The 14256-nt window shown below is 35.9% G+C and overlaps 1 protein-coding gene across 15 annotated transcripts in view; it reads left to right on the forward strand.

Moving 5' to 3' along the window:
• The window catches only part of nrxn2a (neurexin 2a), a 468354-nt gene that overhangs the window by 199409 nt on the left and 254689 nt on the right, over nt 1–14256 (forward strand). For all 15 annotated transcript variants that reach the window (XM_073871201.1, XM_073871202.1, XM_073871200.1 and 12 more), the window contains one exon: nt 13742–13861. In XM_073871201.1, the coding sequence (XP_073727302.1) occupies nt 13742–13861 (120 nt within the window). The remainder of the gene's footprint in view (nt 1–13741; nt 13862–14256) is intronic.

The following is a 14256-nucleotide window of genomic DNA, read 5'->3' on the forward strand; positions in this document are numbered from 1 at the left end:
TATTTTCAAACCATTTTCGCTTCGGTTTAGGGTTAGATTTGGTGTTTGCGTTAGTATGTCACTTTAACTATTGGTTTATACTATTTTTTCTGATTTATTCTTTTATATTTTCTAAACTTTTTTCTAAACAATTGTCGCCTGGCGTTGGGGTTAGAGTTGGGTTTGGGTAGGGATGTCATTTCATGTAAATTGTACCCTAAACCGAAGCGAAAATGGCAAGAAAATAGGACAAAACAGCCGAGAAACCAATCCGTGAGAACGCCACGGAAAAAGACAGTCCGCAGCAGGGCCACGGAAAAATGCGAAGATCCGCGAGAACGCCACAGAAAAATGAGCACAAAATTCGTGAGATCAGGTTGAGAATTTCAAATGCGAATAAAATAAATAGAAAACTAAAATGTTGAGGCGTCCAACTTCGCGCAAATAGCCCGTTTTTGCCGCCTCTATTGTGGCTGGTGTGAATGCACCATTAGAGAGGTAAAGATTGGGACCTGATTAGTGTAGAAAGAGTTAATTCTCAAAAGTTCAATTCATTCCCTGCCAGACTTTTTTTAAGTTGCCCGCCAGCATTTTTTTATTTTCACAAAAGTTTCTTCTGTAAATATATAAACATACAAATATATCAAATGAAAGAACAACTAAAGACAAAGAACAAATTGCTGATTGTGACTCTGTTTGCCACCCCGGGTGACATTTGAAAAAACATTTTTAATCAAATACCCTTGCAAAAGCTTTACATTTAGGGTTTGGGTCATTCTAATGTTTTTAAAGATAGCTACAATTCTCAAAAAAATTATTAGACCACCTGTCCATTTGTCTCAAAGACCATTTAGCATTGTGAAGTGCTTTAATGTGTATGTTTTGTTTTTAGAGAGTTCTCAGTGTTTACCCAATTTGAGATGTCAAATTAAATTCACATTTTTATACTTAAATTTGAGTCCCCACATCTTCCGTCAGAAATTAAGTGTAAAAATTAACCATTAAAACTTATTTTTCTATTAGGGACTGCAATAGTTTACTTTAAATGGGCATCTGAATAAATAAATGCTCATGGTGCTTTACTCTTTTTTTCTGCATTTCTTGTAAAACAGTAAATAAAAGGATTATATTTCAGCATTAAAAATTCTGACTAAAGAGCTTACATATACTGCTGTATTAACCATTACAATAACATAACAAATGATTTTGGAAATCACCAATAGGCACAAGCCTTACACTGGTGGTGGTCTAATAATTTGTTAAGCAATGTATACAGTACTGTGCAAAAGTCTTAGGCCACCACCACCAGATTTGTTGTTTTAGAAGTTTTAATGTCCATCCATATTTTTTCAAACTATTTTATTAAGATACAAACAGGAAATATGTAAAAAAAAATATCTAAAGGACTAAATGTCTTCTATAGGCATCGTCTGTGTTTAGTGTGACCTCTCTTGGCACTAAACACATCTTGAGCATTTTTAGCAGAATGAAGTAGAAAGGATTTAATTTTATTTAAGTTTAAGAGATCCTGCAGTTATTGCTCAAGTGGAAGGGGAGTTTACCCAAAAAACTTGACACATCAGTTTCCTTTTTTTTAGTTTTTTTTAATACTATATACACATTTCCTGAATTTTCTGGATGTATTCTATTCAAGAGACAATAATTATAATCACTATAACATTGCAAAAACAACAAATCTAATTTTGGCATGGTGGCTTAAGACTTTTGCACAGTACTGTATAAATGAGGACATACCAAATATTTCAATTTTTATGTGAACTAAGTAAACATATGTATTGTTTTCCTTCCATGAGTGACAAAAATTATGAATGTTACATGACTTTATATTACGTGAGTTTAATAATTAAGAAATACTGAAGTGTATGTCATTTACAACTTTTACATAGTGTTTAACATTGTCTCTATAGTACATGATTAGTCATGAGGTAGAACAGGTGTTAAAAATCAAGTTCACGCTGATGTTGTTTAGTTTACAATGATGATACATTTACTAGACAGATAACATGTGCCCTATTAAATTAACTGTAGACGTATTACACAAAGCGAGTCGCGACATTTTAAGATAAAGCGTTTCATTTCATTGGTTTGTCCTAGTACTGGCATTACGACCAGTCATTAAAGTTACGGATCTCATTGGTTGTTCCCACCTCAAACTCATGTCATTGGCTAAGACAGTGTTGCTATGTTGGCAGGTTGTGATGCTTATATAAAGCAAGTCCCAACATTTTATATACACATTTTTTATTCACAAATAGAATTTATTAACATCTTTTAAAAGTGCTATTGCTGTGCTTGACGATACAATCTCTTACAAAGTAGTTGCTCTTTATGGCATGAGCACTGATGTATACAACAACAGGTGTTTATAACTAAATACTATTTATACTGTATTGGACAGCTATATCACTATATTGATTGATCAACATCATTGAACGCTACCATACAGTAGATTATATAATAAACATTTTCTTATGATATCTCTGTTTGCACCACCAGGTGGCAACAAACACCAACTGTTAAAGCATGTGAAAAATGTCCTCCCTCAGTCTCAAACACACATCATGCTATACAAATGATTCAGATGAACAGAATCTACAAATCATCTCGGTATAGGCAACGTCATTTGTGTCTTTAAATGTGTTATAAACAGATCTGATGACACATGTAGTTTATACTTGCTATTTTGAAGGAGAGAAGCATTTATCATGCATAAGGCTGGTGATGATGAATCTTGGATGTACAAGGATAAATATATGTTCATAATGAGACGAGCACGATCATTTAAAACGTTAACCTGTGGAAAGATTTCATATTCCTTCCACACTCCCAATATTAATCCAATGGATATGTGTAACATATTTTGACTGATGGAAGTTTTAATGACAGCAAAATGTTAATTGACTTTTAAATAGACAGAAATGCTGGTTGTTAAAGTAAATTATACCCAATTAGGGCCCTCTGCCATCTGTTAGAAATCTTTTTTTTTCTCCTCAACACGATGTGCATTTTTAAAGAGCTCACCAAAGGGGCGTCGTGAATGCGAAGCAGATTTAGATGCTGTTACAGATGGAGAAAAGACATTAATGTTAAGTTTAAATAGGTTTTGATACATGTTTCCTAATGCTACAAACAAGTTTGATATTGTAAGATTTGCGTTAAGATTCTAACGCAGAGCACAATCGATATCAGTTATATTCACATTTGCTTACGCGCACAAATATATTTGTCAGGTTTTATTTGTGCTCTACTCTTTTATGCTGTTGCAGTTTAATCTGAAAATGCTGAGTAATAGCAGCCCAAGCTAAAGCAATGAGCGTACTCCTACATTTAAAAGCAGGGATGAGCAACAATTTAGATTTAATTAACAGGCTGCCAGAAGGTGTAGGACGACAGTTCCTTTTATCTCCACTCACTTCTTTATTTTTTACAGCTAAAAGAGCTAATTAGCAAAATGATGTGACACTCCAATGCAAATAATGTCACGCATACCTAGTCAGTTACGTAAGTCATTTCTACATTTATTTAAAGTCATAGTTCACCCAGATATGAATATTCTCTCATAATTTACTCAACCTCATGCCATCCAAGATGTATGTGACTTTTTTCTTAAAGAGCACCTATTATCCGATTCATGTTTTACATTTATTTTGGTGTGTTAGTGTATATTAAGTGGTGTATTAAGGTACAAATCCCAAACAGGGTTCCCACGGGTCCTTGAAATCCTTGAAAGTTTGTGAATCTGTGGAAAAAATTCAAGGCCCTGGGAAGTTTTTGAAAACATACATACATAGATACAGGTCATTGAAAGAGCTTGAATCTATTTTATGTAAGAAGTTTTTTGGGAAAAAAATCCATATTATTCCATGTGTAGTGTAGGATAATATAATAAAAATTCTAGACTTTTTAAGCACACGTGCTAAACTGTTCGCTTTAAATGCTAATATCTTCTGTATGCGAATGTTGATTCATACCAAAATGCTTTTTTGCATAGTTGTGTTTGACACATGAAAACGTCTCGGGTTACGTATGTAACTGTTGTTCCCCGGGAAGGGAACGAGACGCTGCGTCTCCCTTGTCATACTTCCTGCGTCCCTGTAATGCCGTCTTTGGCAATATTTTAGATAGCAATATACTTCCTGGCTCCCGCGTCACCCTGTCTTTGTCTTTAAGCCTCACCATTGGTTCAATTTGATATACACATTCAGACGCACTTACCCCTGGAGGCGTCCCCAAAGTGTCACGGCAGTGGCGCAGCATGAGTTCCCTGGAAAGGGAACTGTAACAATGTATCTTAAAAGGTAACACAATGTAACCTTGCTCTCACTTGAAATGTGTCCCCACATTTAGTCCTTGAATTTGAAGGTATTGGACCTGGAAAGTCCTTGAGAGGTCCTTGAATTTGAAGGTGTGGGAACCCTGCCCAAAGTAAACAATGACGCGAGTTATCGACTCCAACGTAAATCTCTTTTCTTGGACTACAACAAACACATAGATTGTGGGCAACAGTTTACTTCCTGGGATTGGTGATGTAGACAAGACCGACATTATCATAATTCCTCCCGCTTCGGACTCACAGCCTGTAAGTTAACTCCTGTTAGCATTTGCATTTTGGGTGAATCTTTCAAACATGGTAAGGAGCATCACGTTTTTCGGCTGACGTCAGATGTATTCAGGCCAATCACAACGTACAGATTAGCTGGCCAATTAGGGACATGGCGCTTTTCAAATCTGTGCGTTTCAGAAAAAGAGTGAAATCTGAAGCTACAAAAATGAACGGTATGTGGAAAATGTGTTTTAAACCATTAACCCAGTGCTTCTCAATTATTTTCTGTCACGCCCCCCCTAGGAAGAGGTAAACATTTCAGGCCCCCCCAACTCTCCGCCGCGACTGTAAATAGTAAAATTTGTCTATAAAATTACACATCTGCAAAACATTGTATCCTTATTAACATTGAGAAAACACAAAAAGAAAAAAACAAAAAAAGAAATATTGATCAACACTCTAAAAACAAACGGTTCTACACAGGTGCTTCACTGGTGCTATATGGCACTAAAAACGGTTCTTCTATGATTACGATCCAAAGCAACAGTTTTGGTTCTATATAGCACCGTTTGTTTTTTTAGAGTGAACTTACAAAAAAGAATAACTTTATTAACATTGTTTTTAAAAGACTTAAAATGCATCAATTTGCCTGAAATAAAAAAATCAATCCTTATTTAAAGTATAATATTTTTTGACCATTTGATACTGAAAAATTAAATATAATCAATAAATAATAATAAAAACCACAAGCGGCTTATCAGCGTGATTGGGGTGTAATGTCTTTAAAAATCACTTCCTGAAAAAGTATTTTCCCTGGGGTCTTGCGTGCCCCCCTGGTGTCGCTTCGAGCCCCCCCGGGGGTCCCGCCCCACTATTTGAGAAGCACTGCATTAACCACACGAACAGACTCCAATAAAATGATACCTTTGTAAGAGAAAAACTATTTTGAGCTTATTCATGGCAACATAGAGATCGGTAACTTAAAGTACGGTGGCAGATCGATATCATCGAATCTCATTGGTTCTTGTGAGTCACATGGTGAAGCACAAGGACTACATTCACACTGTAGGCGAAAGTGGCCCAAATCCGACTTTTTTGCCCAAATGTGACCCATATCTGGTTTTCTTATGACAGTCTGAACAGCGCAAATCCGATTTTTCAAATCAGACCCAGGCCACTTTCATATGTGGTCCTAAATCGGATACATATCTGATTTTATTACAATGCGAGTCAGTCTAAACGGCCATGTCACATTTCATCCGACTTTTACGTCATTGAAATTACAATTCTGATGATGTCACGTCTTCTGCGCATGTGGGTCACATAAGAGCTGTATACGGTTTACACATGAGACTGATGGCCGTCGCATTTAAATGATAATGTGAACAACAGCGCAAACGGATTTCATAAAAAAATCTGAACTGAGCATAAAGACCTGCAGTGTGAACTAAGCCAACTAGTCATAAGACACACACTCTAAATTCTGCTGGGTTATTTTTAACCCAATGCTGGGTAAATATTGGACAGAACACATTTTGGGTTATATGCTGGGTTGTTGTTAACCCAACCATGAGTTGAAACAACCAAGCATTGCATTGAAACAACCCACCATATTTTTATTTATTAACGCAACATGTGTTCTGTTCAATATTTACCCAGCGCAGAATTAAGAGTGCAAGAACCAATAAGATTTAACGTTATCGACGTGCCACCATATTTGAACTTACTGTGCAGATCTCTTTGGCCATTTTTCCATCAGCATACCAAACTGTTCTTGTTGCGTAATCGTTCCAGTTCATGCTGATCAGACTGAGATGGTATAAATAAGTTTTCATTTTCCACTGTGGGGCTGATAATTCGCTTGTTAAATCTGACGTCATGCAGCACCACCGGGTCCAACCACTATCAAATGCCATAAGAATATAACAATAAAATCATGCTTATATACACACATATCATAATGCAAAAACACCAAAACACCATTAGGATCTACGAGTGTAATTTTTATCTCCATAACAAAAGCCGAGATGACCATATTTTTTATGAATTATTAATATATTGCTGTCAGTGATTCTGTACGCCCGGAGCCTGCTGTGTACACTGTTAGTTTACCATAACATGTTCACTTAAATGTGTAATATGAATAAATAGTGCTCATAAACGTCTGTTTAAATAATATCCTCTATTGTAATGAGTGGAGGCTTTGACCTGGAAACAATATTCCTTACGTCATGACTTAACAAGTGGATAGCATCCTTTGAAATGTAATGCAATGCATTAGTCGTTGTCTTGGTAATGCAAGAGATGTAAATAGTGAGCATGTTATGAAGGCCGATCATTTATTATTTAGTTTTTTGCAGTAGGTCCACTTTGTTGCCCTTCTACCTTTGCTCTCGTGAGGTAAAGAACAAAAATTTCATTGTACTTCTACTTGAATCTACTTTTTGCTAATCTGTGTTTACAGTACTTACCTCAAATAACGCGTTTTACCAGCTACAGATTGTAGCTAGGCAACAGACGAGTGACCAATCCTAACCGCGAAGTCACGAATGTCTAATTCGGGTTCGAGAGTGGTTTGTTATCATCCCGTGATAGACCAAGTTTAAGTGGAGACATACTGTAACTGTTCCTTACCATTCTCTATGTTGATCCTCATGTAAAAAAATAACATGACGGCATTTTAAAGGGATAGTACACACAAAACTTACAATTCTGTCATAATTTTCTCACTTTCATGTTATTTCAAATCTGTATAAATTTCTTTGTTCTGATGAACACAAAGGAAGATACTTTGAGAATTTTTGTAACCAAACCGATCATGAGCCCCATTCACTTTTATAATAGAAAAAAGATCACTATGGAAGTGAATGTCTCAAAATATCTTCCTCTGTGTTCATCAGAACAAAGAAATTTCTGCAGGTTTGTAACAACATGAGAGAATATTTTGGGTGAACTATCCCTTTAACTCATTCACCGCCATTGACGAGTTATCTCGTCAATTATGAGTTAATATTTAACTAATAAATATGCCTTTCTGGACGAATTTCAAAGTGAAAGTGTAATACCGCTTTTATCCACTAGATGGCCAAACCGAATTTATTAAAAACGGAAGTTAAAAAGATTTAATGATTTATTTTAACCGCCTTTATGTTTGATAGTCATTCTGAGTCTGATCTCTAACATAAATTCCTTTACAAAAACGCATTTTTTTAAGCTTTTTGCTCAAAATGTTGTATTTTTGAAGAGAAATATCTATATTTCAGTGGTTAAATTAAGTGGAAAAAGTAAATATATAATGAAACGTTTTTCCCCATTTTGTTTGTTTGTTTGTTTGTTTATTATTTGTTTGAAAGCAGAGGGTGTGTTCTTTAATTTGATATAATTTGTATGTTTATATATTTATAGAAGATAATTTTTCCTGCAAGGAATTTTGTGAAACTTTTGTTAAAATCACAAAAATGCAGGTGGGCAACTTTTCTCAAAAAGGCTGGCGGTGAATGAGTTAAGAAGAACTGAAGAAAGGAAGTCATATATATTTGCAATGGCATGAGAGTGAGTAAATTATGAGAGACTTTTCACATTTAGATGAACTATTCCCTTCAAAGTTTTATCAGATACCGTCATATCTCAAGCCAAGATCAGAATACGCATCTCCGGTTGTCGTCAGAGCTCCGCCATACTGCAGCACACTCTCGTCAGCGATGCAACACTCCTTCAAATAGGCTGACGACGGTCCCCGGAGAGCCTGTCGACTCCAGCAGAGCCAATTAGGCTAGCCAACAGCGTAGTGAGAGGGGCTTTGAACCGCCATGTCAGGCAGTAGCCGCTCCACAGGATGAGGGCTGAGGCAGCTGCTTCGGCCTGACCCATTTTTCCTCACACCCCAGGCGCCTCTGAGCACGCAGTGGCCCCATAGCACATCTTAACACTGATACTTTAGTGCAAGGGGTTTCTAAAATTTCTCTATAGTCGTAAATGAGATATGTTGTGTATATCCATGGGGCCCACACTTAAAAACACATTTGGTGTTTTTGCTATAGCTGTCAGAAGTGGAAAATCATTAACTTTTTAATGAATGCCATTTTGAATATGCACACTGTTAAACTGTGGATACAAGAAAGAAAGATTAGAAATAGGTAAAATACAATTCATATCCAGTCTAACGTGAAATAAAACTATGTAAGCAGTAATGTACAGTCCCTCCAGAAAAACGCGATTATGCGATCGCATGATTCAACGTATAATCAGCCAAAGCCGCATTTTTTCAAATACGCCGCACTTTCACAGCATAAATTGCAGATGCAAATTCCGTGCGCAGAATATGCGGGGCTTCCATGATTTCATAATGAAGTCACATATATATTAGCAGAAAGTTGAAAATGTTGCATTTACTTCACACAAGCACAGCCATGTCCCCTGTTGCCATGGGAACGATATGAAGTGACGTGATTATGTGACATAAACATAATTGAAAAGCTGCAAACAGTTTTTGCAAGTTCCCGCAATTTCATCGCATAAAATTGCATAAATATCCTAGCCTGGCTCCGCCCTCCTACGTGCGTCCGCTTAATTTTCATTTCGCTTCAATACTACGTCTGGGACTGTTCTGTAGAGTTTCGTTTTCTCCTGCAAAAATCTGCAGGTCCAATCAGCGAACAGATGGGGGTGGCTAAGAACGATGACGTTGAGGTCGTGCGTCAGTTTGAGTTGTAGTTCAGTAATGGCAGCGGAGAAAGACGTTAGAAAAGCTATTCGGTCCGTTGTTGCAAAACTGCAGAATATACAGAAGTTAAAGCCGGAGCAAGAACAATGTTTGCTACGTTTTTTTTTTGTCTGATTATTCTGACTTGTTGTTTCCGGCCGGTTTCGGTGCATGATATAAGTCATGACCAAACGTTAGCGATCGCCAATGGCAGATCCTGAGTGGCTCTGGGCAGATCCAATAGTTTTAAACTTCAACAGAGGACCCTCCTTAACGGAAGTAACGCTTTGCAATGGAGCGTGGCCAGACTCTCTGTACAAATGAAATGCATGTAGGAGAGTCTGGTTGGACCAGGCTAAAAATATCCTGCATATTCCATCGCATTTTTAAGAAAACGTGCCGCAAGATCAAGGATTTTGCAACAATCACAAAAAATCTCAACGTTTTTCTGGAAGGACTGAATGTATGCCTTTGCTGTATTATGGAATAACATGTTTTTTGCTTTTATAAAACAGAAAAAAATCATTTAAACACCAGAAAAATAGCTGATATTATTTTCATTAATAAATGTGTAACGGTACGCCATGCTGGGTTTTGGGGCAGTTTCCCAGCAAGGCTTAGTTATAATTGGACATTTAAGTTGTTTTTACAAACATACCTTACAAAAAACATTACTCACTAGTGTGATTCTTGAGACAACACAGTGGGACTGATATATTTATTAAAGGGCACCTATTATGCAAAATCCACTTTTACAAGGTATTTGGACATGATGTGTGTTGGCAGTGTGTGAACACATCCACCCTACAATGAAAAAATCCACCCGCTCCTTGTTTTTTAATCCCTATTAAAACAAAGCAGTCTCATTAGACCTGTCGTTTTGATTCTCATATCAATGTGAGGTCACATTGATAAAGCCCCACCCACTTACAGTCCTGGATTACCATAGTTTCCACCCGCGTTTTTGCTTCCATCCAAATAGGGGCATTTTGGACATGCTATAATAATAAATGATCTGTGGGGAATTTTGAGCTGAAACTTCACAGACACATTCTGGGCACACACAAGACTTATATTACATCTTGTAAAGGCCATAATAGGTGCCCTTTAAAATATGTTAGTGCAAGCTGTTTTAAGTTAAGACCTTTCAAATAAGCATTTTCCTCTGGGACAAGCTTAAGCCCCATAAAGTTACAAAAAGATAACCACAATTCTTTGTCAGAGTAGTTTACACAAATAATTTGAACCACTATTACTGATCACTATTATTAGGAGCCGATTTCTTTTTCCACCGGTAAGTGCTCGGCACACTGCAAAAAATGACTTTCTTACTTAGTGTTTTTGTCTTGTTTTCAGTACAAATATACAAAAATTCTTAAATCAGGATGTATTGTCTTGATGAGCAAAAATAAGTCCAGTTATTAGACAAAAAAAATATCAAATTTAAGTGAATGTGTACTTAAAATAAGCAAAAAAAAATCTGCCAATGAGGTATTTAGTGTTTAAGAAAAAGTTATTTCAAGATTTTTTTCTCATCCCATTGGCAGATTATTTTGCTTGTTTTAAGCACAAATTCACTTAAATTTGATAGCATTATTTGTTGTTTTTTCCCTGGGTGCTTGCACATTTCGGTGTGTGCTCAAGCCCCGGAGCACCCCCAGGATTGGCGCCTATGACTATAACAATGGATGCTGATGATATTTTGGCCAACCCCTGTATGTATCAACAAAACTTTTATAAATAATTATATCACTAAAAGCCTTTCTTCCACTGGAAAAAATAGTCCCTGACTGACTGTGAACAGCAACAAAATCACATGTTTACGGAGCTAAGCGTGAGATACACAGAATGGTTGGGTGTGGGGGTCAAAGCTGATGTAAATAAAAGCTATTGACCAATTGGACCATGGTTTACAAAACTGTAACAGCAATTGCAGTAGCTATAGTGTTTTACAGACTGTTGGTTCTATTGGTATGATACATTTTAGTAATCTTGACTGAGTAGTCCATACTTAAATTAAACCAGTGAATTAGTGTCAATCTGTTTTTCCACAGTACATACGCTGCACTACAGTGTAATTCTTCATAGACAACTAAATTGTTTCAGCAGGCAGTGCTCAATTATTTCTGCCCGTATTAGATAACATGATTTGAGTCTAGAGCCGTACTCTTAGAAACACAGCTTCAGCATGATATCTCTGATTGTTTGGTTTCAGCTATAGGACCCTTAGTCCGTGATGGATTTGCCTTCGCATGAGTTCTGTCATTTTAAACCTGTGTACTGAGGCGCGGTACAGTTTCGGCCTTAAAACTCCTGAGCTTGTAAAATGATTATGCACATACCCAGGGCCAATTCAATTTCCATTCAGTTCGGTTTAAGTATAATGTGTTTGTCTCACATTACACACAAATTCTGAGGCATCACCAGTCATTTTCTCTTATAATGAGCTGAACTGCCGTAGAGGCGGCTGCAGTTGTTTGTTTGGCTGCTTATTGAAGCAATGTTTTAACACATTGAATCAATGAGGTTTGTATCTGTAAATGACATTTTAAGAAGAAAATGCCTGTAAAAATATAACTACAGTATGTTTTTATTGTTTAGAAGATAGCAGAACAGCTGTGCCGTTTGATGCTACTGTAAAAATACTTTCTACAATTGTCAGTGATGTCATAAGGTTTAGAGTAAAATGTCATGTGCACGGTTATTCGCAATCTTAAAAACTTTAGCGTGATTCTCACGAAATCCAGTGTCCATTCTCACGAAATCCGTGTCCAGCATCAGATTTTTTAAAAAGCCCTTAAAGCCATTTTTTTTGCACATATAAGATTAAGGTCTGAACTTACTATAACCATTATTTTTAACAAATTTCCTATAAAATTTATTTTTTAGATTATCATTATCAAATTTTATCATTACCGCAACATGCTATTACATTAAATATATGCATTTACCAAAAGTCTTGGTAATGAGAACTTTGATGAGAATAAAACGATTTCTTGAATTTACTCAATTTTTTAAGGTAAGTGGTTGCAATCAATTTATTTAAGCTACATTTAAGCAAAAACAATTAGTAAAGTAAAATAAAATATAAAACTTTTGTTTAAATGTAGCTTAAATAAATTGATTGCAACCACTTACCTTAAAAAATTAAGTAAATTCAAGGAATCGTTTTTTATTTTATTCTCCAGATAAAAGTGAAAACTTTTTAGTTCTAGTTACCAAAACATAAGTTTGTAAATGCATATAATTAATGTAATATCATGTTGCGGTAATGATAAAATTTGATAATGATAATCTAAAAAATTTAATTTTATAGGAAATATGTTTGTACAAATTGAGTAAATTAAATGAATCATTTTTTTTTCAGTGAACTGCTTACCCGGTGGCCATCTTGAGTGTCACAGTCAATTATGTCTGTTCCAACAATTATTATTATTATTTTTTTAAATGTTAGTTCCTTGAGGGCTTAAACAATGATGTTTTGATGAATTGTTGCGGAGGGTGAAAAAATTTTTCTTTGACACATTTATATTCCTTATTATTGTCTACATTTACTAATGAACACCAAATACCACATGTTTCTTTACTGTAAATGTTTATAGTATAACATGCCATTTTATTTTTTAAATAATTAAAAAAATATATTTTTAGATTTTTTAATTATAAATATTTCCATGTCAAAGAACCCAAATCCAGTCATGGACAAGTTGCGGTAATGAAAAAGTTTCCCTTAAATGTGGAAAAAAACAACAAAATTGGTTTGTATGATGTCATTTGAAATCATGTGCAAAATAGTACATGAAGAGATGTTTGTTACTGTATGCTTCTTATTTTGATACTCTTACTTTGCATTTACTTTTTTATCAAAATGTTTCATGACACCTCATAAGTCTAATTTTGTGAGAATCACCCTTTAGGATATGCAGAGACAGCCATAAGTAAATCCATTATTAGTAAAAAATTAAATGGATAAAAAACAGCCTGACGTAACAACTAATGGCTCAACCAATAGTGTGAGTTTGGGGTGGGACTATCTTATTTATCTTATTTAGCGATAAATGCCTTATAGCTGTGATTTTTTCTGTGTAGTTTTATTCGCACATCAGCATCATGGAACATACAGTATCCATCTATAAAATAACCAATAATATAAGTAGTTGTTATATAAGTCTTTATTATTCATATACAGCCTATACAGACCTCAAGTGTACCAGAAAAGCATATTCAAATGTCAAGATTCGTGATTGGCGTAGGCGCGTGCTTATGCGAGCGTGTGAATCTGCATGTGTATGTACTGTATGCTCACGAGCCTCATTGTGCGAGTGTGAACTCTCTGTGGTGCCTTCCCGAAAATGTTTAAGTGTGCAGATACTGTACGTCCTGTCTGTTTGTGCATGTGTGAGGGAGAGCAGCACCAGGCCGTGAGGTACGGTGCGCTCTCTTGATAAGCGATAGCGCTTACAGCGGTGTGTGACTTTGGTCATTTTTCTATGCAGGTAAAGGACCGGAGACTCTGTTCGCAGGGCATAAACTGAATGACAATGAATGGCACTCTGTGAAGGTGGTGCGCCGTGGGAAGAGCCTGCAGCTCTCGGTTGATAATGTGACCGTGGAGGGTAAGAAAAAAAACTCACATACGCTGCCTATACTGTATTTGACTGTACTGTATTTTCACATGTCCAAACCAGATTCAATCAATTTTTTATTTCTGTTTCTGCTGCATTGTGTTAGTATACCCCACCCATTGTGAAAACCTCTGGTGGTCAAAAAACCTATGTTGTTTTCTTACTTTTGTAGGTCGCTTTGGATAAAAGCGTCTGCAAAATGCCTAAATGTAAACGTACATTAAACAGCAATGCCACATTAGAGAATCATTCATTTAAAGCTATTTGTGACTCGCTTGTAAACCTCACCAATTATAACTGTACATTAAACAACAAATATGTAAGTACTTGACAATAGTAATAAAATCAATAAGGCTTGTTAGCTCCACCCATAAAATCATTCTTGT

Source organism: Misgurnus anguillicaudatus, chromosome 9, assembly GCF_027580225.2.
Source record: "Misgurnus anguillicaudatus chromosome 9, ASM2758022v2, whole genome shotgun sequence".
In the NCBI taxonomy this organism is placed as follows: Eukaryota; Metazoa; Chordata; class Actinopteri; order Cypriniformes; family Cobitidae; genus Misgurnus; species Misgurnus anguillicaudatus.